We start from the raw sequence: 27103 nt of genomic DNA on the forward strand, positions 1-27103 counted from the left end.
CGTCCAACATGAAATTTAAATAGTTTATGTTAATAATCAGAGAAAAATGTGCGCTAATCTTACTTTACATTGTTACAGTTCTTAGTGTTCTTTTCAAGGGTGATAACCACCTGGTTACGTAGAGCTAGTTCTTCCCGCTAGGTGTGCTGCGGTCGACTCATTTCTAAGCCTCGCACCGTTGAGCGTCGCCGCGAGCGCCAAGGATTATTGTTTAGGCGTCCGCTGTCGTGAATAGTTGGCTTTGGCTTGCAATCTTGCAAAAGAGCGCGAAAGGGGAAGAAAGAAAAAAAGCATAAAATTGTTTTGTTTGGAACGAATTCTTCGGCGTTTCTCTGGTTGTGGTTGCTGTTTTTTTGGTACACTAATTTTCAATTATGAACATTAACTTATAAAATGTCTAAATATCTTAGACTTGTGCCATCTTTTCCTTGATGATAAGTTTTCAACAGGTTGCGAGCTTGCGAGTGCTTATTTATTTCAATAATTAAAGTTTTTTCAAATTCAAATGTTCATATCCAGAATTCCAGACACATCAGAAGAACAATGAATTCTTCACTGAAAATTAAACGAAAATGCATAGCTGACGCTGTTTTGCCAACACAGGAGCCATTATTGGATTTTTCAGCTGGGTGTGTCTTATTTAATGAAGTTTCTCTACCTTCTATTCAGCTAGAAGAAATTGGAAACATCAAGATACCGCTATCCCTCCTAGTAAGATCATTTAATCATCTCAGTGTGATTTTATGTCTAACATTTGGCATTTTTGTTGTTTGGATATTTCAGGATGCTGAAAGAATAAAGGTGTTTTCAGAAAAACAGTTTGATGCAGATGCCTCACCAACCCTATTCCCTTCCTCACAGAGACACACTTTTGAAATATGTTGTGATAAAATCCTTTTATCAACACTAGAGAATGTAGACATAAGTTCTCTAGTAATCAAGATGTTAGGATTGCCTGTTACTAAAACCTTGGATTTCAAAGCGAAGCTTGATAAGCTGATGCTGTTTGAGATAGATGGGCAGTACACTCATACCTTCGATTCAGGGAAAGAATTTGGTAAGACTGACATTAATCGTTTTGTTACTGATTGATTACACTGATTATACGTCATTGACTGTCATAGGAACATTCGGTACGGCAATTCTTCAGTTGCCCGTAAATGGCGGCCATGACGGTGGAAACTTCCACGTGAAATATAATGGAAGGCAGACCAGTTTCGAAGATGACCTTGATTGCGACCAGCTGTTCTCTCTGTCTTCATTTTACAACAGCTGCGAGTGTGTCATGAATCCTGTTACGCGAGGCTGGAAGTTGACGCTCGTGTTCAACCTGGTGTGGACCAATTCCAGCATTGTGATGCCAGCCGATTTTCTAGCTTTCCTTACCTCACAGAAGAAATTAGAAGCAGCACTGATGCCTTGGAGTTCCCAGCGAAATGAAGATGACTATTCCACCAAAGTTCAACAATGCCCATTGCTCAAAGAAAACGTCCAAATCCCCGTGATTACTTCGATCGACGAGAAAGAAGTTCCGTGCTCTACAGACCAGCAATCTGTAATTAACTTGAACAACTCCCCTGACAGTGAAGGTTGCTCGTTGGGTAATGAAACAATTGAAATGGAAATTGAAGGTTCCGTGGAATCTGAAATCCTATCCCATTCCGACCGTGATGCTGACTGCTGCTGGGAAGATGATACAGATTGCCATTGCGATAAAAAAATCTCAACCAGGAAATGTGAAGAAGAAAATGTATTGTTCTTTGTTCTTGAAGAAAAGTATTTCGAGGAACGTCTCATGTTCCATCACCTTCACGGGAACGATCGAATCCTGGCTGATCTTTTGCGATGCTGCCCTTTTATCGACGTGCATCTGGCGAAAGTAACGCATACCAAAACAAGGCATAGAAAATCAGAAGAAAAAACGTCAACAAAAATTTCGCGTTGGATGGATTCGAACGGTGCTGTCAAAGATCTGAATATCGATGAGCTGAACTGGAACGAGACATGTGTTGGACCCATTCGAAACTTGCTGGAACCATGTAGCATTCAACCAGACAAGAAAATCAAATTCAGGAGACTAAATTCAGAAGAATGCAATTGTCAGAATGGATGCCGTTGCAGGGGAAAATCAATTAGAATTCGTCAGAAGATTTACTTCCATACAATACTGGTTATATGGCCTAAACATCTATCCATTAGAATGTACTGTCGTTATGGACTTGCTATGCTGTTGAACGACCTTGAAAGTTCGTTGACTTCCGCGCTTGGATGGCAGACGCTCGCTCAACAACAGCTCGCACAAGATTTAAATAAGACAGTCGAATATTGCTGCACCTATCCCCAAAGAATCTGGACCCAGTCAACTTTCAGAAACGGCGAGTTAACGCTGAGATTACTCCGTCTCTGCATCGCCTTGCGAGCACGTAAAGAAGGTCTCGAGATATTAAAGATTCTTGGGTCCGAATTCGAGATTAAAAAGAAGAAAAAAACATTGAAGACTTTTGAAGGCATCCAGAATGAGCAAGTAGCTCAAGCAGTCGTCGAATTCGTCTGCCAAAGCAATGGTGAGTTTTCTTTGTTTTGTTAAGGTTAATAGTTAGCCCATATAATTTACTTTTTTTCTTTAGGTTGGGGCGATTGCATTGATCTGATAAGAGGACTGATTACTACTCAACGCATTATCAAGCAATTCGTACCGATTATCAAAATGATCCAGTACTTTCTTGACGTCAAATGCGTGAAAGGAGCTATGCTGATTGGAGATTGTGTAGCGTCGTCGATGACCAACATTGACCAGAAAGGAGCTGCCGTTCTCAAACAGTCAGATGTAGCTTTATACGTGGATGCAATTGTATCTTTGGAGGCGTACCCGGAAGCCTCAAGTCAAGAAAGACTAGCATCGTTGGTCTCTGTCTTCTCCAAGCTTTCTTCGACCTTGCAATGCCGTTTGATGCTAGAATTGGATGCCCAGGTTAACTCGCGCTTCATGGATAATGTATCCTGCCAGTTTATTTTCATGGAAATTTGCGAGACTTTTCTTAATTGCGAATTAAGCGTTCTCCTCGCTCCGGACGCTCTTGCACTGCTGAAATGTTTTATTCTACTTGAAAATCCAAAATGGCTCGAGTCTTTGCTCTCCAAAATGATCGATGTTCCAGATCAAGAAGGAACGATTGGCTTGTTGATGCAATTTCTTTCGGATCAATCTCTATGGAATCTTGCCGAATCATTGGAATCAGGAAAAACGTCACTGATATCCATTTTAAATCGATACTCAACACTGTTATTCGATAAATTGTCAGCCATTAAAGAGATTGTCAAGTCACCTTCAAACTTTCAATGGAATTACGACTGCGATTTGCTACTATCTAGCGTGACTAAGTACATTCAGTTTGTGATGCAAGTGAAACGGAACCCTAAACTAGCAGATATCCAACCAATACCCTCCATCTCGTTGCTGTTGTCTCAAATGAACTTTGACCAAATTTGGCACATCCTTGAAGGCTTTCACAAATCCAGTAGCGAACACTGGAAAACCTCTTTCTGCTATTCCGACGTGATGCATGAAATCTGCGCGTTTGTAGTTTCTGCAATGAAGAAATCCGAAGTAACGCAACGAAGAGATGTAGTCTCGAATGTGGTCAGAAGCCTTCTTCATTTTCTCGAAAATTCATTGTTGCAATCGCTGTTCATGGAAGTGTGTGTATTTCAAGCTGCCGGATGCTGGTCCCACGACATCAAATGCGAATTTTTCAGTGACATCATCTCTTCAACTGAAGTTTGGTGTAAACTAGATTCTGATACCAAATTGGATATTTTGAACACGTGTGCTACGCACATCGAGTCATGGATAACTGAAGAATGCAACAAATTGGATGAAAACTCCTGGATTCTGAATACCCAAGAAGAATTGTTCAATTGCATTCACCTTTTCTTCTTGATTGAAGAGCATCGGTTCGATCCCAAACAAAAGAATGTTATTGGATCCTTTCAACCGTATTTGAAAAAGTTGCCGCGCCATCATCTACGGAAGTTTATGCTCGACCTCCACATGTCGATAGTCAGGACGAAGCCCTGCATCAAGAAATTCTCAGTTTGCCTCGAATTGTTTACCGCGATGTGCCGAAATTTTTTCAGTCGCCCTTTTTTGTTGGACTATGTTTCAAAAGAAGACTGTGACAAAATTGTGAATTGCTTGTTGTTGATTGACGACGCTCGTTCCTGGGAAAGATTTGCAAACAAGATTTGTTCCTTCGAAGTTATTACAGACGATAACCAACCCTTTCAGCGGACATTGTTGAATACCAACTTCCAAGAAGCCATCGCGAAGTCGCCACTTGCGTCCACTGCTTTTATACGCATCGCGGACAATTGGGTATCGAGATGGAAATCTGTGGCGGGACCGTCCTTCACCTGGAGTATGCCGAAAGCTGTAATACCCAATCACTCCGAAGTGGAAAAGTTTCTTCGTTCCTCGGAAACCCATTTCACCTACCCTATATGCATAGATCATTTCCGCGAATTTAAAAAGGATCTTGGCCAAACTGGTCCCTTGATAAAGTTCAGTGTTTCAGTGTCAGATTGGAACCCTCTTTCCAGTAATTGTAAACTTGAAAAAACCATAGAATACCATCGGAGTGTTGCGGAATCGTTTCGAAGATTGACATCGGAAATGGGAGATGTGCAGAAGTTCCGTCAGAGTCTCAGCCAGAACCTTGCGGCACCCAAGCCTTCAGGGAAAAGGCAATTGGAATCGGTTTCCCCGTCGACGACGTCGGATGAGGTCCTCATTCTCTCTCCTAAACGCAGTAAGCTCAACATTTCTTCATTAGATCTTACCATTTGATCGGTTTGGATTGATTTCGTGTTTAGTTTAATTATTTTTACTTTTATTGGTTTTACAACCGTGAATTTTGATGGGTTGCTATCTCCCAAGTCTTCGTAAGTCTTGATCTGAAAGGCAACGTCACTTGTCAACCAAGTTTCTTGTTTCCGTGTACAACATATTATTTGGATAATATGCTTTATAAACGTAAATTCTTTGTCTTTTGGTTACTATGTTTATGCACTGGAGTATTCGGAATAACTGTGGATGTTGCTGTTTGGTGTGTTATTTTCACGGATTGACACCCGTAGTTTAAGTCAGACAAGGACTCACTTAATTCCAAATAAGCTAAATGTTTTTTGTTTTAACACAGTCTGATTTTGAAGAACATGTATATTGTCGTCCAGTTAACTCTTTCAGTTCAACATGCTTTACAGAAGAAATAGGTAATTTTGTTGAAACTCTTGACCGAGATCTTGACATTTGAAAGGGTCGAACTCTTGACATCTGGTTTATTTGGTTATCGACAATTATCCTTATGGCCTACTTTATCATATATAAAGTTAATTTTTTAAAATGCGCAATCTTCGAAGTTCGAGCCCTGTAAGTTTATCCTTATCTTTAACGGGCGTGGCTTTTCTTCTTTTAACCGCTTTGCATTACCAAGTGAATGGTAAAATGGTTGTTATGATTTTATTTATAATATTAGTGCATTGTAAGTTGTGGTATCGATATTTTTCCTAATTTTAAAATTTTCTTGTCTAATGATTCCACAATCAGTCGCACGTCTAGAAATCGATTGTCTTTTTTTCCGTTGATATTTCAAATAGCGAATTGTTTATTTGAATCTGACCTCCCTCGACTTTGGTTCAGGCATACTGTAGAGGGGATGGTTGAAGCAATGACGAAGAAGCTTTTACAAGAAGAAACTTAACTAAAAACTAGAAAAAATGAAAATAATTGAAAAAACTGAATTAAAACCTACCAACTTTTTCGGAATTAAAAAAACAAACAAAAAACAAAACAAAAAAACGACGGCCTTATGGGAAATTTCTGCATAGTGCTCCTATGATCCCCTCTACATACCATGGTTCAGGCGATCGGGTAACGATTGAAGTAATTAAATATTAGTCGAGATAAAAAGAGGCGTGAGATTGCGCCCAGCACACGAAAAATAACTTATGTTAATTTATTTTTTATGAATCTGACTATCGTTCTCATTATTCGATAAATTGATTTTTGATAGTTGGCTTAATTACTTCTCATTTCTATTCATTTCCAAAGTAAAACTAGAAAATTGTTGTGGGTTCCTAGAAAAAGTTTGTAGAGAAAATTCCTTTTCGGTGTCTGCGGAAATCCCGCGAAGAGAAAATGAGAAATCTCCTTTTGGTGTGAATTTTAGCTACTTGATTTTTTAAGTTAAATTCATTTACAATTGAAAATTACCAGAGTGATCGCAAAGCAATCACGAAGGGTAATTTAAATTGCAATTGAAATAGTAAAACGTTGATTACTAAAAATAAGAAGATATCTGTTTGTGTATTGTTTTGCAATCTCAATCTGCTGCAGGCAACAAGCAAACCGAAGAAATCGAAAATTAAAAATAGCAATAATTTTAAAATTTTAAATCTGGCAATCAAAACGAGTTTTTCACGTCTCCTGCCCTTATTTCGACAGGTAGACACACGAATTTTTGTGCAATGCTCGATACAATGCGCGTGTAACAGTGTAAAAATATTTTGAAAAATTCCCAGTCACAAGTGAATTAAACGCGATGAATTTTCTCCCATTTCTAGTCCAACTTGTATTTTGCAAATCTGGCAAACAAAATCGGTTTTTTACTTGTCGCGTCTACATTTTTTAAGCTAAAAACTTGAAAATTGATTCAGTAAGTCTATTCGCATACACCTTCAAATTTTCCTAGAGAAATCCCCCCCCCCCCTAAACGAATCAATTTTCTTCCATTCCCCATGAAATAAGGCAATTTAAAAAATCCTCGCGTCAACTGTAAGTCAATTATCTTTGGATATTCATTTTTTGTCGGTGATCATTTTGTGCATTTTGGATGATACTCACTCAAAGGGACGCGACTATTTCCTCCCCCAACATGAAACCCGTGAAATGGGTGTGGTGGTGGGGACTGTCAACCAGAAACGACCCTGATGTCCAGCCATCAATCTGCACCCAAACTCGATCGTCTTTTTTCAAGTTCAGCGTCGACTGGAGGGTCAACGGACTCCACTGATTATTGACGGTGTTTGCCTCTTCAACATAACCCAATCCGATTCGATCCGCGTTCAAATAAAGACCAACTGCAAGTTGTAACAGAGATGAAGAATTTGTAAATCGCCCCAGTCCCGTGAACGAGAAAAAATAAGTTCCGGTTCGCGATGCTGTTAATATTCCCGATGTCAAATTCATGGCGTTTCCCTCGTTGACCCGCGCCAACTCAAATGGAATTGGAGTTTTTCGTTCGAAAAATGGAGAATTTCTCTGGACGTAGAAATGGACGGGCGCCGATTTGACGTCGGCGTATCCGATCCATTTTTGTTTGTCTACAAATAAAAGAATTAGGCAATTAATAAAAAGGAAAATAAAAACATGTCGCACCATTTTGATTAGGATAAAAATCACAGTAAACCGTTTCCATCTTCTTCAATCCTTTCACCAAAAAGAATCCGTTGATTTTTTGTCCCATTCGCTGCAGATCCCAACAGGAGGTTGGCATTTTACCAATGTCAACAATTTCATTCGTTCTGGCTGTAGAAATTAAATTATTTTATTACTCTCCTACATAAAACAAAATAACATTTATAATTTTACCATTTAATTTGGTCGTCAATTCCGAAACGGCGGACTTTGTGTTGCTCAATTCCATTCTCGCTGAGGCCAAATTTGTGGTTGTTGTTTCCAGATCATTTGAGGTTGCTGAAACATTCCATTTAATTACATTAAAAACAATTTCGTGTTTATTTAAGAATAATTTTTACCTCTCAGTTCTTTTCTCAGGTTGTCGTCGGCGGTTTTTAGTTCGTAACCAAATCGTTGCAAATTGGCTAAAAAATCACGGAAAAAATAAATTAATTCGATGTTTATACGAATTATTTTTCAGTCGCTGAAAAAATAAATAAAGTGTTTTAATAAGACAGTAAGTGTTTCTTTGTAAATATTTAGAAATAAATCAAGAATTAGATTCAAATGCAAGAAAAAGGATTTTTTAAAATGCATTTTTGAAAGGAGAATTTTCAGTTTTGCTATTTCTTGTTTCGTGTTTTGATTTATTCTGGATTTACCTTTTAGTTCTAATGAAAATTTACCAACGTCCATCTTCTTTTCTGCCAGTTCTTTTTCAAACCCTAAATGTTCAGAAAGTAAAGTGTTAATATTTAGCATTTTTTTCTTAATTGCATTCTTGAATTTATTTCAAATAACAGCAAAATACCTATTAATTTCTTTGACAGATCATCAACGGTTTTCCTGAAAATGGTATTCGTTTTTTCCATTTCGTTGTTAGTTTTCACCAAAGTGCCTTTATGAAACAACACATGTTAGACAAAAAACTTGCCAACTATTTCTTAAATAATTCATAATACCTTCTAATTTACTAGCCAAATCGATTCTCGTGTTGGTTAAATCACTTTTCATGTTACCCAGTTCTGTATTCGTTTTCGCCAAGCTCATCACAGTCTCTGCAAATTATTTATTTATTATTCATAGCCGAATGTTTTTAGGCAACGATCGATTTACTACTGCTAAGTCTGTACTTCATGGATTTACCTTCAAGCTCCATTGAAAAATTGCCAGTGTTTATTTTCATTTCTGCTAATTCTTTTTGAGTCACTTTTTTTTTAAATTAAAAAAAGGTTTTTGTATTTTTATTTTTGTCAAATTTTTAATAATAAAATACCATTTAGTTCTGCTGTTAAATCATCGACGGTTTTGACCGTCATTTCCCTTAAATGAGCCGTTTTCTCCAAGTCAATTTTGGTTTGCATCATCTCTTTCCTAGTCGCTATGTGTAATTACATCATAAATAGGTTAAATTTCCCGTCAAGTTACCAGAATGTCAATTCAACAATAATTCAACATACCTTCTAATTTACTAGCCAATTCGATTCTCGTGTTGATCAAATCACTCTTCACATTACCCAGTTCGTTATTCGTTTTCGCCAAGTTCATTCCAGCTGTTTTTAAGAGTTCTCTATTTTCTACAATGCAATTGTTTACTAAGAAAATGTTTGATTATAATTCCAGGAAATGTTTTTAAAACCTTTCAGTTCTTCCTTTAAATTGTTCCATTCGTCAGTGGCAGTCAATTCTGCGTGTTCTATAAATTTGATGGGCGCCGACAGTTCAGCGGTCGTGTAACGGACACGAACGTTGCGATCCTGAAACGATTGAGAGTCGCGAAATTTGTCCAAATTGATTCTGCTCAGTTGCATCGTTTTGGGCCCGAATTTCTCTTCGTCCCATTGGACGTGGTCTCTACTTTCTTGTAATAACTTTTTTACTTCTTCCTTCACAATTTCGATTCGCCGGGAATTATCGGAATCAATAGCCATTTTCCCGGAAATTGTTAAACTGATTCTATCCACGTCAGCCCAACTGTTTGAGTCGTAATTGTGTTGGATTCTTTCTTTATTCTTCATTTTCCTGTCATATTCGTCTGAATTTTCCTTTGCATTTTCCTTCCTCTCGTTTTGTTGATCAGTATTGTGCGTGTGACTATTATTGGTCGCAATTTTAATGCCGTCATCAGAGCCGACGCCATCGACGGTGATATCAGTGTCATCTCTGCTGGTTGTCGATTTGTCATCTCGAGTTTGATTGCGACTAAATTGTTGGTGATCAGTTACTTGTGATCTTCTCATTTCAATTGCATTTGCATCTTTCGATTCATTTTCGGGACGAAGTTGTTCCTCTCGTCTTTTCTCCGTGTCTTTATTACTCGACGTTAATTTTTCTATCATCTGCGATTGCCTCTCCACATTTTGAAACATATCCGCCAAAATCCTTTGAGTTTCCTTGTCCAGTTTGTTTATGATTTCATTTAAAGTTTTCGTCGTTTTGTCCGGCCGGTAATTGTCCTCATTCCAGAAAACAGAGTCCCACATTTTGTCGCTTTGCTCTTTGATGGTCGTACTAGACTTGACCAGCAAATCTCTGAAAATCTTTAAAATTTGAGACTCCGTGTCCGGAGACCAGACCTCGGAATCGTCAAATGTGTCCATTCGGAATTTGGTGGCCATTTCCGCCAACATTTTCTTTTCGTCGTTGGCTGTCAGAAAAATTTCTTTTTTGTCTTCAAATTTTTGTAAAAGAGCAGTAACCATTTGACCGGAAGTGACGCTTTCGATGCTGATGGTCGTCTGTTTAGTTTGCGACGTCTGCGATGACAAACTGTAGAGAAGTTTGAAATGGTCAAATTGTTGGGGATTAGATCGCATTTCGTTGGCCAGTTTGTTGCAGATTTTCAGGTCATAACACGAAAGAGAAAACCACAAGGTTTTTCTCTTGTCATAAATCGTCCACACTGGCGATAGCGAATAATCTGCTGTGGGTGTGTTGCTCGTGAGAATGACCTTTTCCAAGGGAATGACTCTCACTTTATCGGATTGTATTTCTTGACCGATAGATTTGTTTAAATGTTTGACCACTTCATTTTGGACTTTGGCGTTCCACATTTCCACACGAAATCTCATCTCTGGTTGCTTCGTAACGTTGTTGAATATACTAACGGCACTGTTGTGGTCCAATAGCGCGAGGGGAGAGTAGAAATATTTTTTCTGGCTGGCGGTCGTTGATGCTTTATGGTTATTGGCGTGTTCGTAAATTTCAATGAGAAAATTGCCGTACTCCATGGAACTTAACGTGTCCGGTGAGATTTGGAGTTTCGCCCAAGAAGAGGAAGCACCGGGGTCAATTGATTGGCAGTTACAACAAACGACAAAAACCAAAATGATGACGATGAGGATTAATTGCATTTGAGTCATAGCCATTTTTAATCGAGTTTTTTCGTTTTTAATAGCACTTCAATTCGAATTCAAGTACTATTTTTCAAGCCAATTTTATGAGATTTAAAGAAAACGTACTGTAGATAAAAAGGACCAACTTATCTTAAATGGTGAATGGTGAGCACACTACGGAAACCAGATTAGTTTATTGACGCGACTATCGGCGAATATTTCAAACTGAATGGGAACTCGCAATTTGCTCTGTATTTATACAAGAAGACATTCATTCGATTTGGTGTTTTTCCAGAGTTTCGTCAGTGGATAAGCAAGTGTGTCGACTGTTTCGTGTTCGCGCGATTGACAACTATAAACAGAAATGTAATTTGATATGTTTGCGGATGATCGGAGCAGACAGCAGGATTCTGGATACGCAAACACATTTTGATCTTTTTAAACCACGTACTGTACAGACAAAATAAAATAAAACAAAGATGAGAGAAAGTCTGAAATGCAACGAAGAACAAACTTAAACCAAAAATTAGTATGGCACTGTATGTACGTTGTCTGACTGACACTAGCCAGAACGGTACCGCTGCATTATTCATTTTTGTTGCTGTTGTTGCGATAGTCTCCTACTGCTAAATCCTCTTCTGACCTTATCTGCCGGCCTAAGAACTGTCATAAGCTCACAGCACATAGCCTATCACCCATTCGGGATCTTGGGATCTACTTGGTCAGAAGATTGGCATCTATTATTTATTTTATTTTTACTATTATTTTAATCTGATATGATGCTGCTCTAAATCCTTATTAGATGCGGATGTTTACGTTGCGTCTTGCGTGTTACTTTCTGGCGGTTTCATAGTAGTAGTAGAAATGGCGCTATGGCGCCATCTAATGTCCTACGTATGCTACGTATGTTTCTTGGGTTTCTTGTATGGAGCAGTTAGACATCGTCCAAATTATTGAATTATTGATGGCTGTCTCTTTTTAATGTTCATACTAGGACACATATTACGACGTCATTCATAAAAAAAGATTTTTAATTTTTAAAGTCGAAATAAAAAATAAACAAAAAACAAATACGCACTCAGCAACAGGCCAACAGTTGCCATTTTGGAAAACCGACAGCTTTGGCTGGTTGCATATCATGGCGCTGTCTTTAAAAATGGCTGATAACAAAGAATATCACGTACTTAGAGACGAAGTCAGATCAAATTCACTTTTAAATGCTATTCTACCTATTGATGTTATTTTAGAAACTCAGAATACTATGATGGCAACACATTTTTCCAAAAGTCCTTATTGGCAATCTTTGTTGATCATTGGTCAAAGTCAAGTGCAAAGAAATGGGTTGTTGTTTCAAGTAAGTTTCAAATTACAGTTGTGTGTTATAGTCACTTACAGAATATTTTCCTTTTAGGCTGCACTTACTCATGCATCTTCGGATAAACAGATTATGTATGTAATGACAAAAGAATTCACCCGGATCCCTCCCACTACACACAGCCTTCCAAACATGGAAACTGGAAATATGGCAAATATCACTTTTAAGTAATACATTCTAGAAATTTATTTTAAGGACATAACATTATTTAAACCTATGTTTGCTAGATATTGCCAAGAAATGAAGAGCCTTGAAGAGTTGCTTATAGGTTTCTGCACAATACCTAATGAGCTCTTACCTGATGTCCTGGTTGTGAATGGTTTGAATGAATATAAAAGAGGAAAGGGTCCACTTTCTCAATTCCACTATTCCAGCATTTTGTCTCTTCTATCGGAAACAGCTGAATACATTGGAAGAAGGAAAAAGACAACAATAATGCTATATGTATATTTTAAGCCCAGCTACTATTTCAAAATTTGTTCCTTTACTTGACATGGACATAATTCTGGCAATTTCTCTTTTCAGGTGAGTTTAAGTTTGCTCTTGGCAGTAACTGTCGAAGAACAAAAACCCTGGATAGAGCTTTTTAAGCAATGGACTCATGAAGTGTGGATCTTGGAAGGGAATTCAAATCGGTTAGTGAGTGGTAATATCCATATTCAATTCACTGTCCTTGGCTCCAATATTTTCCTCAAAACTGTTTCAAAAATAGATTGATTATTCATGTACAATTCAGAAAAATTACTAAACTGATAAGGAAATATTGTTGAATAATGGTACAGGAGTTTGTTTCAACTGTGTATCTCAGATTAGATTCATAAAAACAATTTCACTTTTTTTCTTATTACTCTTATTTCATCCAAAGCATTCAAATTTCAGGTGCCTCGTCGGAAAAGAAATTCAGAATGTTTTCAGCCCGCTCAGGAGACATCCAGAGAAATGATACGAGATAGCCCTCGACAAATCCAATTGTGGCACCAACCAAGACATCAAAGAGATAATGACGGCCGTTCAAAATTCGAGATAAGCAAACAGTTAAGGACCAGCCCCAGAGAAGAAGTGAGACTCCAAAATTCAGGTACCCAATATCAAAAAAAGGATTAATCAAGGAGAAGATGAAAGCTATAAGTATGGTGCGGCTTGCATGGCCAGAAGGGAAGCTGAATTGGTCAGGTCCAATTGATTTAAAGAAGTCTGGGTTCCTTGTAGGTGGACGTCTCCTTCTGGCAAATGCCTTCAGTAATCCAATGACAACAATATCAAGTACGAAAGCTGTAGAATATAGTATAGTAACAAATTAGTTATCTTATTATGATTATAGATTATGTGTGGAAACTGTATACCCATGATGAGATTAATAGGAAGTTGTTTAGGCACAAAAGGATGCATGAAGTAAAGAATAGCACAAACTGGAAGCCAAATGTATCCACTACCAGAAATCTAAGAAATTTGACGGGTTAGAGAGAAACTTTCTAGTGAGTAAATAGCACATGGTTTTATACCTCCATGAACTTAGTTTCAGATTTGGTGATGTTGGGTAGTTTACTCTGCATGAAACTAGTGAAATTTTTCGTCAACTCTGCGTCCAAATCCAAGAATTTTCGAAGACCTTCGGGAACTGCCCGTTTTCCATCGTGACTAACATATTCTTCACTGAGATCTTTCTGCTTAGCGCCGAACTTTCGTTGGTTCAATTCATTATTCATTTCATTAAGACGACAAATTTACAGGGCTAAATTTTTACAGCTAACGTCAGTCCCGGTTTTCGATCGTGACACGACACGTATGGATCGTCTGCTCGGAATTTTGTTATCGTACAGACACAGAGTTGCCAATTCTATCAAAATTCACTGCAACTCCAAATTCATTTTTTGTATTTTTGTGTTTTTATTTTGGATTTTTAGATAATTCGTATCAATCGCTGATTTTATATTATTCTCTAAATGTACGCACAGTTATCCTTCTTGGAATACGACAACATTTGCTCTAGTTAATTTCTAGTGTTTTTTTGGAACTGCGCAGCACTGTTTTCTTTTCAACGGCAAAGAGGTAATTAATACTTTTACATTTTAAATTTGTAAACAAAATTATTTATTAACCTCTGAAAAAATGTAAACCATATTTCAATTATCTTGATCATAATAAATAAATTTTAAAATATTTTCCGCTTTTTCAGAGGACATCCAGAGGGCGGAAATGACAAGAGAACCTTCAACAAATCCAATCACAGCACCAGTTACAACATCCAAGAGGTGATGACGACCATTAAGCATTCTGGAGAAACAGACAGAGATGGACCAACTCCAAATAAGAAGCGAGGCCACAAAATTGAGGTAACCATTTCCATATAACGGATTAATCTGGGTGAAGATGAACGATATCAAAACTGTCCTGCTGGCATGTCCTGAAGGGAAACTGTATTGGTCTGGCCCTATTGCCGTAAAGTAGTCGGGGTTCCTTGTTGGCGGTCGTTTCCTTCTGACAAAAGCCTTAATTATTAAAATGACAGCGCTGTCGAATGCTAAAGCTAAAAGATTCAAATTCGTTAATGTTACGAAATTAAAACGGATATTGGACTTGTAAATGATTATTACCGAGAATTGCGTTCATTGGAAGTTGCTTATGCACCAGGGGATGCATAAAGTAAAGTACAGCGAGGGCTGGGAACCAAATGTATTCATTGCCGGAAATCTGTCAAATGTAAACATATCAATTACACCGGTTAGTATCTAGGCTATTAATGATTCCACTATACCTCCATAAATTTGTTTTCAAACATGGCAGTCACACCGGGCAATTTACTTTGCATGAAACTAGCGAATCGATTGGACCATTCGACATCCCAATCCAACAAATTCTGAAGTCTACCGCCATTTCCAACGCTCTCCTTTTGAGATTTGAGATTCCGCTTTTTCGCGTTAACATCCGTCTTCCGTTTAGAATCATTCTTGCTTCTCATTTCATTAAAAACAATTACTCTCGCAAACAGACAGCAGCCGTCTGCTCTTCGAAACACTTTTGTTTGCACTAGCTAGTGGGTATTGACACTTCGGCAACCGCAGTTTATGCTATCCCCTTTTGTTATCTGGGCAAACAACGGTATCAAAGGTTCCACACAGATAACGGCGACAACATCTCGTACTAGTCACACTTGATCAGTACAAGTTGGCCCCATCGCATCCATAAATTTTCCTTCCTTTTTCCCGGCTAGTCTTTTCATCCTATTATTTCCCTACTCCAACTGGCGTGTGAGGGCATTATCAGCTCACGTCTCTTTCATTTACAGGGGGATTTCTACCAATCCATACAACACGTATATCCTCTTATATGGTACTCTGTAGAAGGGGGAGTGCACGCACATGCCCAGTCAATGTTTTGTGCAACAGTTGGCCGTCCAATCTCCATCACCCGTCTCTCTCTCGCACAGCCTCCTCCCACTCTTGTCTTTACCCACAGCCTTTCCAGTCTCTCGATGTGTAGATCTACGTCGCTCTATGCAGCAGCAGCAGCCCAGTGTGTATAATGCATGATTCACAGTCGTCCGTTAGATTGAATATCGATCAGTAAGCATCTGTCACATTCCGAAATGGATCGTGTCAACATCAGCCGGAGGAAATGCCACTACCGTTGTACTACGCAGTTGTGAAGCTTGTAGAATATTCTAAATTCTAATTTTATTCTTTTTCAGGTGAATTTCGTAGAGAGGAATCGTCTAGCGACAATTAAATTACCAATCCAAAGAAAAGAAATAACCTGCACCGGAAAAAATGGTAATTTCATTTTCCTAGACAAATGTATATCAATCGTCAATTAAATTTTATTTAGGTTGGCTGTCGAAGAGTAGAGTAAAGTATTTTGCGTCGAATTGTATCGATCGCTGAGCTGCTCGTTCCCTCCCCCCATACATAGATGAAAGGGAGGGGTGTGTGGAGGAGGTAAGAGGAGAGCTGCAAGAGAGAGAGAGGGTGGCAGCTAGGCAAAGGAGGTAGTAGTAGTAGTGGTGGTAGTATATACAACATCCGATTGGAATTGTGTACCTCTCAGTTGACGGTTCGCTTCCAAACCATCCAGTCATCTTGATCACATTCTAGTCGTTTGATGTTATTTTCTTTTTTTGGTTTTTCTTTTGTGTTGTTTCCACATTTTTCATTTTAGTCGAGTTGTCGGTCCCGACATTCACAAAATAGTTGCGGCGGCAGACACACACTGCTAATGCGTCTCACTTGAACGGGGAGTCGCCGAGGATGCCGGAAGTGCCGAATGCTGCTGACTTCCGGAATTCTAGTCTCACAACTAGCACGAAATTGCAGTCGTGCAGCGATTTGGAGAAAGCCCAGCACGGATTGTACCAGGCGGCCCACCTGTTTTACGCCGCCTCTCTCCTGATTCCGCATCACACCTTTGTCTGGAGCATCTTCATCAGCCGGATTCTGATGGGTTTGGCGTACGCCCTAGTGACGGTGTGGGCCTGTCTGGAACTCTGCGCCCCCGACGTCTTCGCCTGGAACGTTCTACTGACAGCTGGCACTCTAGTTCACATTGTCTACTGGAGTTGGCGCTTCCGGCCGGGCCGAATCCGCCAGAAACCACTTCTAGAACTTTACCAAAAGCTCTTCTTGCCGCTGGATTGTTCTCGAGAGCTCTTTGTTCAGTTGACCAACAAGTCTGTAATAAGGTCCCTACAAGTCGGCGACGACTTTTTCCTCGCTACTCGGCAACTCTGTTCCATCCCGGCGTCGTCGAATCCATCGGCCTCGATGAGATTATCCGTCCTCCTGACTGGCAAGTGAGTATATGGCAAAGTTCTTTTTTTTTTTTTTCTCTTCTGTCGGAAAATTCGTTTCCATGGCGACCCTCAAACGACGACCCCGCTGCTCCCCCACTGCTCCCCCACCCAACCAGCGACCGGCTCAAGTGGATGTGTTTAAACCAGCCACGAAATGTACGTAGTTGGCGGAATAAGCCGAGATGTATTATGTAAGTCATTCGGCGCACTTTGGGACAAGGAGGAACGTGTGGCCTGGGGAATGAATTCCGAGTGTTCAAATGCAATCATTAGCGGGCGTAATTGGCGGGGGTGAGCTGCCAACAATATCCCTGCGGAGTAGAAAGATTCGAGCTGTAGCTTTTCTCCCAGTTTTCATTCGATATCGACCAAAAGAGCCCTCGTTTGTTGTTTGAATCTTAACTGTGCCAGGGCCTTTATTAAGGCGTCGCACGATGTCGTCAAACGACTTTCATTTCCCACTGCGTTAAAGTTTCATTTTCTGTCGGGAGTACCAAAGTCGTGACCCGAAAAAAAACTAAAAAAGCTTTTCGTCTTGGAAGTTTTTGATTAATGATAGTTGCAACAATTCTGAATATCTTAACAAGATCCACAAGGACAGGGTCATATTCAAAATGAGGTAGAGCCCGTGCGTAGTATTCCCATCAAAATGCTCGAGCCGGATGGAATTTCTTCATTGGCAATTGAGAGACCCACATCAAATGCTGTGAACGTGCTGGCCCTGTCTAATAAAGATCGGGAATGAAGGCGACATTTTTATTAACTTTTTTTTTTCTCAAAAGAATATATAAGCTATTGGGCAAAGTTTTTCTCTTTTATAAATATAATAAAGCCAGAGGGGGAAAAAATGAAGTGTAAACATTGAGGGTTGTCGGCGAGCAGATTGGAAAAGTTGACGGGCTTCTTTTGAAAAGGAAGCTGTATAGTTTCATCGACCAAGTCTTGACAAGCATCCAAATGAATTGCAATCGGCTCTCCTTCTCCTCCTGCTGCTGCTCTCCTGTGTAAAAGGCGAATGCAATAAAAGCCGAGAAACGACTACTAGTTACGGGGGCCAAATGGAGAAAGAAAATATATAAAAGAACATTGTTGCTTTAATCGAGAACGGCGGGGGGAGGTTAGAGGGCTGGCTCCTAGTTGATTAGGTAGACCCCCCCCCTTGTCGCTCTCTGTAAAAAGGAGCCCTGGAAGGATATCCACAAAATAGAGTCGACGTGGTAACTTGAGAGGCTGCCGACATAAAATCTATCGGGACCGAAGAAATCGATTGCGTATTCAATATTTAAGCGAGGGATCTAACATACACCGCAGACTGCGAAAAGATGTTTTACATGTATTGGCAATTGTTCGCCATTGTACAGATAGTGAAGGGGAAATTACATTTCAGTTTATTGTGCAGCAGCGATTTGATGCACAGACCGTCTGGTTGTTGTCGCTGTTACTTTTTTCTAGCACTAAAGAGACATGATAAAAAAAAAAGGAACTGGTTATCTCTTTAGCTCTCTTTATTGTGCAGACTTGCTACTACTACTACTGCTCAATGGGAGATAAAGCTGCTTTTATACGGTCATGTTAGTCGATCGATAACACGGGAGATGGGGAAACTAGTAGACTATATGTATAAGTGACTTCGTCAACCTATAAGAAAGTCTTGCCGATATTGATGAATGATTTGTGTCTTAATTGCTCTTGCGCTTGTATTTGAGATTTGCGACCGAATAATATAACTGATTAATTATTATTATTACAGGATGAGAGTGACTTTTGGTCTGGGCCAGCGGTTATTGCATCACATTGAGCCGTTCCAGTTCGTCGATTCGCCCGAGTGGTACATGATGCAGAACGTCTCCCCACAAGATGTCAAAGCCTCCAAGATTCAAGTAAAATTTACGTCTTCTATACTTTTATTTATTGGTTCTTTTTTCTTCTTCTGGTGTTTGAGAGAAACTAGCCAGGGGGTCAGTGGGTACACAAGTCGCGCCATACTGTTTCCATCATGATGTGGCACTTGTGGTATATTAGGTATCGACCCGACGCTTGTAAAAGCACAAATAACCCAACGGCGCAGAAGAAAAAGAAGAACTATAGTCGTCGTGTCGTTATTTGTCGCAAAAAAAGAACCGCCGCCAGATAATTTTTAAAGACTCGTGACATTTTATACAGGTTTCCATCACAGCTGACGAGCCCTGCACGCTACTCCAATTGGATGCGGAAAACCTGAACCACTTGACTGTCAACAACCCGCCGCTGAGATTCCTACTCGATTGCTTGATTGGTAAGTTAAGGGTCTCTCGCTCTCTCAAGACGTCAAAATTCAATACTACTCTCCAAGGCGCAGCTAACTTGTAATCGCGTCAGGAGCCATTAGAGTTTGGGACGAAAAACAGGTCGTTGTTGCCATTAAAGTTCCAACATCATCTTCTTCTTGTTTCTTATATCCTGCGACGGCCTCGGGTTCCTTTTGTGGATACAACGCGGAGAGAGGGGGGTCCGGTGACACTATCGTGCGTCATTTTCCATCTTATTGATTGACGTTTATTGATTCGAGCAGTGGTAGTTCTCCGAGGAGACGCACACATCAACGTGGGTGGAGTCTCTGGCAGTATGTGTCTATCCATCTGAGCAAGGACTATGTTCTTTTATTTTGAAAAAATAAAAACGCCGGTGTCTCTTGTATCATAGAATCATCCGGACAAGCCGAGAGCAAATCTGACCAAGCGAATCAAATAGAGTGTCGCAGCAGCAGCTAGCGCGTATCGCTGTCGATCAATATGGATATAAATCTACACACACACATAGTTGACGCCAAAGCTCCTGAGCAGAACAATCAGTTTTCGTCGTGCAATAGTAGTATATCTTTTCATGTTGAACCCGCCGAGAAAAAGAAACTGGTTGCGATGCCTTTGTTCCTGTTTCGGCGAATTTCGTCTTTTCTCTAGCTCCGTTGCGCCTGGGTTTGCTCTTTCCGAGAATCGATGTGCCATTAGTTGATTGCAGCCACCGCTTCATCTAATGTTTGCACATCTTTGAGAGCGAGGAGGAGTCGTGTGCACGTAGCGACGGGGCCAATCGAATCTAAACTTGACCTTTTTTATTTATTATTTCTTTTTTGCTTCATCCGTTATCAAAATAGGGAAAGACGTTTCTCAAAAGTTGTACGCCGTGACGGAACAAGCTGCTCTAATGGTGACATCCAGAGATCCGTCAAGCAAACAGGATCGTTTGCCTTCGCTACAGGTGGGTGGTGGCAGCTCGGTGGGTGTCAACAGTACGACGACCTACTCATCGCTGGGCCCTTGGCAGGGCGAACTGCTCAGAAGTCAAAGCGCCGACGCCGTGCACACTTGCAAACAGGGTCAAGTGCGTTCCATCAACTGGAGGCGGGATCAGACGCGTAGAGTCAGTTTTATCTTTTATTTGAATAAAATTAAACTTTAGATGGAATTTAAATGTTTTGGTTTGTTGGTTAGATATGGGCCAGGAGATATCAGAAACTCGTTCCGACCCGACACCATCGACCGCTGAAGAAACCGGCACCTTGTAGGCAGGAAATGAGTAGACGAGGTGATCATTTAGGAAAGGAAGATCCTGGTGATTGCGGTGGGGGGAAAGTAAGTAGTTCTCCTAAGTACCCCACGCTAGAGGTGGGTAATCGTCACGAGCAAATTATACGGATCGAACCTCATCATCAGGAACGACTGCACTGGAACAGAGTCCAATTCGACGAGACGTTTGTGTGATTTAATTTTATTGTAAAATTGTGATTTAATTTTATTGTAAAATGATCCTCTCCCTGATTGTTTGCTTAGAAAAATTGTATTTTTTGAAATGGAATTGCTGGGTTTTTTATTGTGCACAAGAAGGGAAATTTTGTCCAATAATTTGGCGGGTTTGTGTCTATAGCTCCGTTGCTTTGCTCGTTGAATAACACTAACGTCAATATGTTGTCTGTGATTGGTATTTTTTTAATAGAACACATTGTGCTGTCGGTGATATATGTGATGTGGATATAAACAACCATTGTCATTTCCTAAGTATTTATGGCAATTTCTCTTATATACTATTCCGAAAAGAAAAAATAATCCAAAAGTTCAGGTTTAAACAAAAAAAGCTTGAAACCACCAGCTACGCCACTCATGCGTACAAAGGTCCGAGATGTTCCATCAAATATGCCAAGATCCAAGTCTATTAGGAGCCCTGCAAAGGTTAAATGAAAGTGGCGGGAGGATCTGGTGCGATCCGGTGGGACGAACAATCGCGAAATCAATTAAAAATAATTGATGTTGTTATTATAACTAGGTGGCATCTATTGCTTGAGAGAGGGCAAATAAATTCTGTTATCAAAAATCCTGTTTTTCTTTAAATTGTTTGCAGATAGAAACTTGAAAATTAGTTTGTGTATTCTCTTTTTTCATTAAGTATATTCGCATGCACCGTCAAATTTTCACAGAGAAATCCCCTTGATAAATTTGAAGCGAAAAAATTTCCTTCCTTTCCCCCTGAAATAAGCATAGAATAAAAAATTCTCACCTTTCAGGCAATTATCTTTGGATGTTCATTTGTTTTTATTGATAATTTTGCGCATTGAAAGAGCCGAACGGGATCTCTTTCTCAAATATCAGCTCACTTTTTTCCCTTCCACACTAGTGGCTCGATGCACAAAACGAGAACGAAACATGAAACGTTTTACGTCGTGTAGTGTAACCCAAAAGATTGATTAACAATAAGAATATTTGATATTAACTGCAAGACTAGCAAGAGTGCAAGGAAAGTAAATTAGATTTGTGTTAATTACATATACTTTGAAATATTATTATTCCCAAGACCGAAAATAGGAATTTTGCTCTGCTTCGCTGCTTCAAGGAAGGGTATTATAAGATGATAAGTAATAAATAGACATTGGGTAAAAGAAAGGGGTATATTATTTCACGTGTGCTTTGCGTGAAAAAAGCTGAAGATTTTGAAAACTTGTCACCTGATGCCCTGATGGTAGTTTATGTAGAACCAGTTCTTTCCGCTAGGTGTGCTGTGGGCAACCAGTGCCGATTATTATTAGCCGGTGGCCCAACGAATTTTCGTCGTCGTGTGGTCATAGAGATTAGACTACGAAGTTGTAGTCTATGGTGTGGTCGTGTTGTTTAATGCTATTTAGTAAATAGATAGGTAATAATAAATTAATAACTAATTTCAAATATCTCGGAAAGTTGTGCCTCTTATCTTTTCTTTCATCATAAATTTGGAATTCTATGCTGATTTGTTTTGAAAATTCTAAAATTTCTTACATTCATTTACAGAATTCTAGAAAAAAAACAGAAGAAACATGAATTCTTTATCGAAAATTGATAGAAAGGTCATTGCTGAAGCTGTTTTGCCATCACAAGAGCCTTTAATAGATTTTTCAGCTGGGTATGTGATACCTGAGAAAATTTCTCTAACTTCTATTAACCTGGACGAAATTGGAAATATCAATATACCTTTATCGCTCCTGGTATGATCATTTTTTAAATGGGATTTTGTGTCCAGTATTTTTTAATTGGATATTGGATATCTTTTTTTTTAATTGGATATTTTAGGATGCTGACAGATTAAAGGCGTTTTCAGAAAGACAGATAGGTGCCTCACAAACCCTGTTCCCTTCCTCAGGGAAACGCACTTTTGAAATATGTTCTGATAAAATAATTTTATCGACATTAGAGAACATAGACATAAATTCTCTAGTCATCAAGATGTTAGGATTACCTGTTTCTAAAACAATGGATTTCAAAGCGAAGTTTGATAAGCTGATGCTGTTTGAGGTAGATGGGCAGTACACTCATACCTTTGAATCAGGAAAAGAATTTGGTAAGACTGATTTTAGTTATTTTGTTTTTGATTGATTATACTCATTATACGTTGAATATGATAGGAACATTCGGTACGGCAATCCTTCAGTTACCTGTAAAAGGCGGCCATGACGGTGGAAACTTCCATGTGAAATATAATGGAAGGAAAGCCAGTTACGAAGATCAGGTTGATTCCCATAAGCTGTTCTCCCTGTCTGCATTTTACAACAGCTGCGAGTGTGTCATGAATCCTGTTACGCGAGGCTGGAAGTTGACGCTCGTGTTCAACCTGGTGTGGACCAATTCCAGAATTGTGATGCCAACCGATTTTCTAGTGTTTCTCAACTCTCAGAAGAAATTAGAAGCGGCTCTTATTTCTTGGATTCCCCAGCGAAATGAAGATGACTATTCCACCGATGTTCAACAATGCCCATTTCTCGAAGAAAACGTCAAAATCCCACTAATTACTTTGATCAACGAGAAAATCGTTCCATGCTCTACAGACCAGCCACCTGTAATTGCGTTGAATGACTCTTCTGACAACGATGTTTGCTATTTGAATAAGAAAAAAGAAGACACGGATATTGAAGATTCTGAATATTCTGAAAATGAATCCGATTCCGAACCTACTGATTGTTGGTATGATGAAACGGATTGTTATTGCGATCACAAAAACTCAACCAGGATGATGAAATGTGAAGAAGAAGATGTTTTGTTCTTCGTTCTTGAAGAAAAGTATTTCGAGAATAGTCTCATGTTTCATCACCTTCAAGGGAACGACCGAATCTTGGCTGATCTTCTCCGATGCTGCCCTTTTATCGACGTGCACCTAGCGCAAGCTACGTATATCAAACCGATTGCGAGAAAATCAACAGGTGGGATGGCACCAGAAGAAAAATCGGATACAAAAATATCGCGTTGGATTGATTCGAACAGTGCTGTCAAAGACCTAAAAATCGATGAGCTGAACTGGAGCGAGAAATGTGTTGGCCCCATTCGAAACTTGCTGGAACCATGTAGCATTGATACTGACCGGGAAAACAGACTAAATTCAGCTGAATGCCAGTGTAAGAAAACATGTCGATGTTGGAGAGAAGTCGATATAATTCGCGAAAGGATTTGCTTTCATTCAATACTAGTCATATGGCCCAAACATCAATCCATCGGAATGTGCTGCCGTTATGGACTTGGGATGTATTTGAACTACTTTGAAAGCTCGTTGACTTCCACGCTTGGATGGCAAGCACTCGCTCAACAACAGCTCGCACAAGATTTTCGTCAAGCAGTCGAATATTGCTGCACCTATCCCCAAAGAATCTGGACCCAGTTTGCATTCAAAAAAGGGGAGCTAACGCTGAGATTGCTCCGTCTCTGCATCACCTTGCGAGCACGTAAAGAAGGTCTCGAGATATTAAAGATTCTTGGGTCCGAATTCGAGACCGAAACGAAGGATATAACATTGAAGTCTTATGTGGGAATTCAGAATGAGCAAGTAGCCCAAGCAATTGTCCAATTTGTCTGCCAAAGCAATGGTGAGTTTTTTTAAATGCTTTTTGTTAATTTAAAAAGATATCTCATGCAACTCTATTCGATTCCTTTAGGTTTGGGCGATTGCATTGATCTGATAAGAAGACTGATTACAACTCAACGCATTATCAAGCAATTCGTACCGATTATCAAAATGATCCAGTACTTCCTAGAAGCCAAATGCGTAGAAGGAGCTATGCTGATTGGAGATTATGTTGCATCATCGATGGCCAACACTGACAAGAATAGAGCTGCCGTTCTCAAACAGTCGGATGTAGACTTATGCATGAATGCAATTGTTTCTTTGGAGGCCTACCCGGAAGCCTCCAATCAAGAAAGACTAGCATCGTTGGTCTCTCTCTTCTCCAAGCTTCCTTCAACCTTACAATGCCGTTTGGTACTGGAATTAGATGCTCAGGGTAACTCGCGCTTCATGGGCATTGAATCCTGCCAGTTTATTTTCATGAAAATTTGTGAGACTTTCTCATCCTGCAAGTTACTCGTTCCCTCTGCTGCAGACGCTCTTGGACTACTGAAATGTTTTATTCTACTTGAAAATCCCAAATGGCTCGAGTCTTTGCTTTCCAACATGATCCCAGATGAATTTGAAAGGATTGTCTTGTTTACAAAACTACTTTCACATAAATCTTTATGGAAACTTGCCATATCATCGGAATTAGGAAAGAAATCACTGGTCTTCATTTTAAATCGGCACTCTGCATTGTTATTCAGTGAATTGTCATCCAGTAAAGATATTTCCCGTTCAACCTACCCCTTTCAATCGTACGAAGGCACGTTGCAATCTAGCTTGGCTGAGTACCTTCAGTTTGTGTTGCAAATGGAAAGTATCCCCGAACTAGCAGATCCTGATCGATTATCCTCCATTTCGTTGCTGCTGTCTCAAATGAAATTTAACCAACTGCATCACATCCTTGATGTCTTCCACAAATCCAGCAGCGAACACTGGAATACGTCCCCTTGCTATTCCGACATGATGCGTGATACCTGCAAGTCCATGGTGTCTGCAATGAAATTGAAATCCAACGTTATGCAAGGAAGATATGAAGTCTCGAAAATGGTCAGGTGCTTTCCTCATTTTCTCGAAAATTCATTGTTACAATCGCTGCTCATGGAAGTGTGTGTAATTGAGGCCAATGGATGGTGGCCCAACATTTCCAAATGCCAATTTTTCACTGTTATCATCTCTTCAACTGAAGTTTGGGGTAAACTGGATTCTGCCACTAAATTGGATATTTTGAACATGTGTGCTACGCTAATCGAGTTATGGATAACTGAAGAATGCAAGAGATTGGATGAAAACTCCTGGATTAAGAAAACCCAAGAAGAATTTAAAAACGATCAATTCTTCAGTTGCATTCACCTTTTCTTTTTGATTGAAGAGCATCGGTTTGATCCCAAACTAAAGTATGTTGCTGGATCCTTTCAACCGTATTTGAAAAAATTGCCACACTTTGTTCTACAGAGTTTAATGCTCAATCTTCACAACTCGATAGTCACGAAGAAGCCCTACGTAAAGGAATTCCCTCTTTGCCTCGAATTGTTTACCACGGTGTGCCGACATTTTGTCGATCAAAATTTTTTGTCAGCCAAGAACCCTTCAAAAGAAGAATGTGACATAATTGTGAATTGCTTGTTGTTTATTGACGACGCTCATTCCTGGGAAAGATTTGCAGACGAGAATTGTTCCCAAGCCATCATGACAACCACTTACTATAAACCCTTTCAGCGGACTTTGTTTACCACCAACTTCCAAGAAGCCATAGCGAAGTCGCAACTTGCTTCTGCTGCTTTTATACGCGTTGCGGACCATTGGGAGGTGGGATGGAAACTTGTAAAGAACAAATTTCAAAATAGATGTGCTGAGCAATGGTTTCAAAATAGATGTGCTGAGCAATGGTTTCAAAAATTGACATCGGAATTTGATGACGTACTGAAATTCCGTCAAAGTCTCAGCCAGAATCTTGCGGCGGACAAGTCTACAGGGAAAAGGCAATTGGAGTTGGGTTCCTCGTCGACGTCGTCGGATGAGGTCCGCATTCTCTCCTCTAAGCGCAGTAAGCCTTAGCACTTAATTGGTTTGATTCGATTTCATGTTTCATTTTTTAGTTACTTCTACTTTTATTTGCTTATAACTTTGAATTTTGATTTGTTGCTATCTCTTAAGTCTTCGTAAGTTTTGATCTGAAAGGCAACGTCTTTTGTCAACCAAGTTTTTTGTTTCCGTGTCCAACATATTATTTGGATAATATGCCTTAGAAATGTCAACTCTTTGTCTTTTTCCTGTCCCGTTTCACGCTCCTTCTTCACGGTTTCTCGTTTCTTTTCAATAGAAAATGTTGAATCATTACTTGGCATCCCGTCCGTTTAAAAAAAATGGTTTCACTGTTGTTGTTTTGAATAATTTCACTGATCATGATTTCGACTGACGTTGTTTAATCAATAATTTGAACGCATTAAGTTGGCGAGCTTAAACGAAAAGTTTTAGGCCTAAGAGTCGGGAATACACTATACACAAGGATTTACCGTTGTTTCGACGACACAGGTGACTGGAGCAGTGTCGCCACGATTTATCGCCGACGAGGAACACATTTTAAGCCAGAAATTGTGTAACTGTCAGTAATTCCTATAAGTGACTGTGTTGAACCTTGGATCTATTTGTCATAGAAAAAAAGAAATTTCATTTGATTGACGAGATCTTTGATCGACTATGAAATGAATATTTTTCAGAGGTAAGGATGGAGAACAGCTGAATTTTAAGTCCTTTAGTCACAGGCATAAGAA

At 39.5% G+C, this 27103-nt stretch overlaps 6 protein-coding genes across 12 annotated transcripts; 3 read left to right on the forward strand and 3 right to left on the reverse strand.

The window, feature by feature from the left end:
• The first annotated feature begins 202 nt into the window (after positions 1 to 202).
• Positions 203 to 5055, forward strand: LOC124203581. Of its 2 annotated transcripts, none has more exons than XM_046600255.1 (5): positions 203 to 356; positions 520 to 711; positions 784 to 1057; positions 1125 to 2564; positions 2628 to 5055. In XM_046600255.1, the coding sequence occupies exons 2-5, from the start codon at positions 544 to 546 to the stop codon at positions 4844 to 4846; spliced, it is 4101 nt and encodes a 1366-aa protein (XP_046456211.1). In that variant the 5' UTR covers positions 203 to 356; positions 520 to 543; the 3' UTR covers positions 4847 to 5055. The 2 variants fall into 2 exon arrangements, with proteins under 2 accessions (XP_046456211.1, XP_046456210.1); XM_046600254.1 differs by having other exon boundaries at positions 241 to 449.
• Positions 5056 to 6345: 1290 nt separating this feature from the next.
• On the reverse strand, positions 6346 to 11067 carry LOC124203584. Its single transcript, XM_046600259.1, has 11 exons — positions 9096 to 11067; positions 8917 to 9033; positions 8733 to 8837; positions 8603 to 8665; positions 8419 to 8514; positions 8268 to 8354; positions 8119 to 8181; positions 7816 to 7881; positions 7649 to 7753; positions 7436 to 7585; positions 6346 to 7380 (listed from the first exon to the last, which is right to left on the reverse strand). The coding sequence occupies exons 1-11, from the start codon at positions 10822 to 10824 to the stop codon at positions 6902 to 6904; spliced, it is 3060 nt and encodes a 1019-aa protein (XP_046456215.1). The 5' UTR covers positions 10825 to 11067; the 3' UTR covers positions 6346 to 6901.
• A 1884-nt stretch (positions 11068 to 12951) lies between these two features.
• Positions 12952 to 13872, reverse strand: LOC124203588 (phospholipid phosphatase 6-like). Its single transcript, XM_046600268.1, has 3 exons — positions 13669 to 13872; positions 13510 to 13606; positions 12952 to 13438 (listed from the first exon to the last, which is right to left on the reverse strand). Exons 1-3 carry the CDS (start codon positions 13870 to 13872, stop codon positions 13035 to 13037), a joined length of 705 nt encoding a protein of 234 aa, XP_046456224.1. The 3' UTR covers positions 12952 to 13034.
• A 354-nt stretch (positions 13873 to 14226) lies between these two features.
• On the reverse strand, positions 14227 to 15212 carry LOC124203589 (probable lipid phosphate phosphatase beta). Of its 2 annotated transcripts, none has more exons than XM_046600269.1 (3): positions 14922 to 15209; positions 14761 to 14857; positions 14227 to 14693 (listed from the first exon to the last, which is right to left on the reverse strand). In XM_046600269.1, the coding sequence occupies exons 1-3, from the start codon at positions 15123 to 15125 to the stop codon at positions 14290 to 14292; spliced, it is 705 nt and encodes a 234-aa protein (XP_046456225.1). In that variant the 5' UTR covers positions 15126 to 15209; the 3' UTR covers positions 14227 to 14289. The 2 variants fall into 2 exon arrangements, with proteins under 2 accessions (XP_046456225.1, XP_046456226.1); XM_046600270.1 differs by having other exon boundaries at positions 14520 to 14644; positions 14922 to 15212.
• LOC124203587 (blood vessel epicardial substance-like) lies at positions 14361 to 20989 on the forward strand. Of its 5 annotated transcripts, none has more exons than XM_046600263.1 (8): positions 14364 to 14499; positions 15453 to 15795; positions 15855 to 15936; positions 15992 to 16952; positions 18703 to 18832; positions 19116 to 19227; positions 20086 to 20351; positions 20423 to 20989. In XM_046600263.1, the coding sequence occupies exons 4-8, from the start codon at positions 16411 to 16413 to the stop codon at positions 20690 to 20692; spliced, it is 1320 nt and encodes a 439-aa protein (XP_046456219.1). In that variant the 5' UTR covers positions 14364 to 14499; positions 15453 to 15795; positions 15855 to 15936; positions 15992 to 16410; the 3' UTR covers positions 20693 to 20989. The 5 variants fall into 5 exon arrangements, with proteins under 5 accessions (XP_046456223.1, XP_046456219.1, XP_046456220.1 ...); XM_046600264.1 differs by having other exon boundaries at positions 16322 to 16952; XM_046600262.1 differs by lacking the exon at positions 15453 to 15795 and having other exon boundaries at positions 14366 to 14499; positions 15992 to 16101; positions 16322 to 16952.
• A 1037-nt stretch (positions 20990 to 22026) lies between these two features.
• On the forward strand, positions 22027 to 26669 carry LOC124203583. The gene is made up of 5 exons (XM_046600258.1): positions 22027 to 22115; positions 22247 to 22440; positions 22526 to 22793; positions 22858 to 24306; positions 24376 to 26669. Exons 2-5 carry the CDS (start codon positions 22273 to 22275, stop codon positions 26385 to 26387), a joined length of 3897 nt encoding a protein of 1298 aa, XP_046456214.1. The 5' UTR covers positions 22027 to 22115; positions 22247 to 22272; the 3' UTR covers positions 26388 to 26669.
• The last annotated feature ends 434 nt before the right edge of the window (positions 26670 to 27103 follow it).

This window comes from Daphnia pulex, chromosome 10, assembly GCF_021134715.1.
Source record: "Daphnia pulex isolate KAP4 chromosome 10, ASM2113471v1".
In the NCBI taxonomy this organism is placed as follows: Eukaryota; Metazoa; Arthropoda; class Branchiopoda; order Diplostraca; family Daphniidae; genus Daphnia; species Daphnia pulex.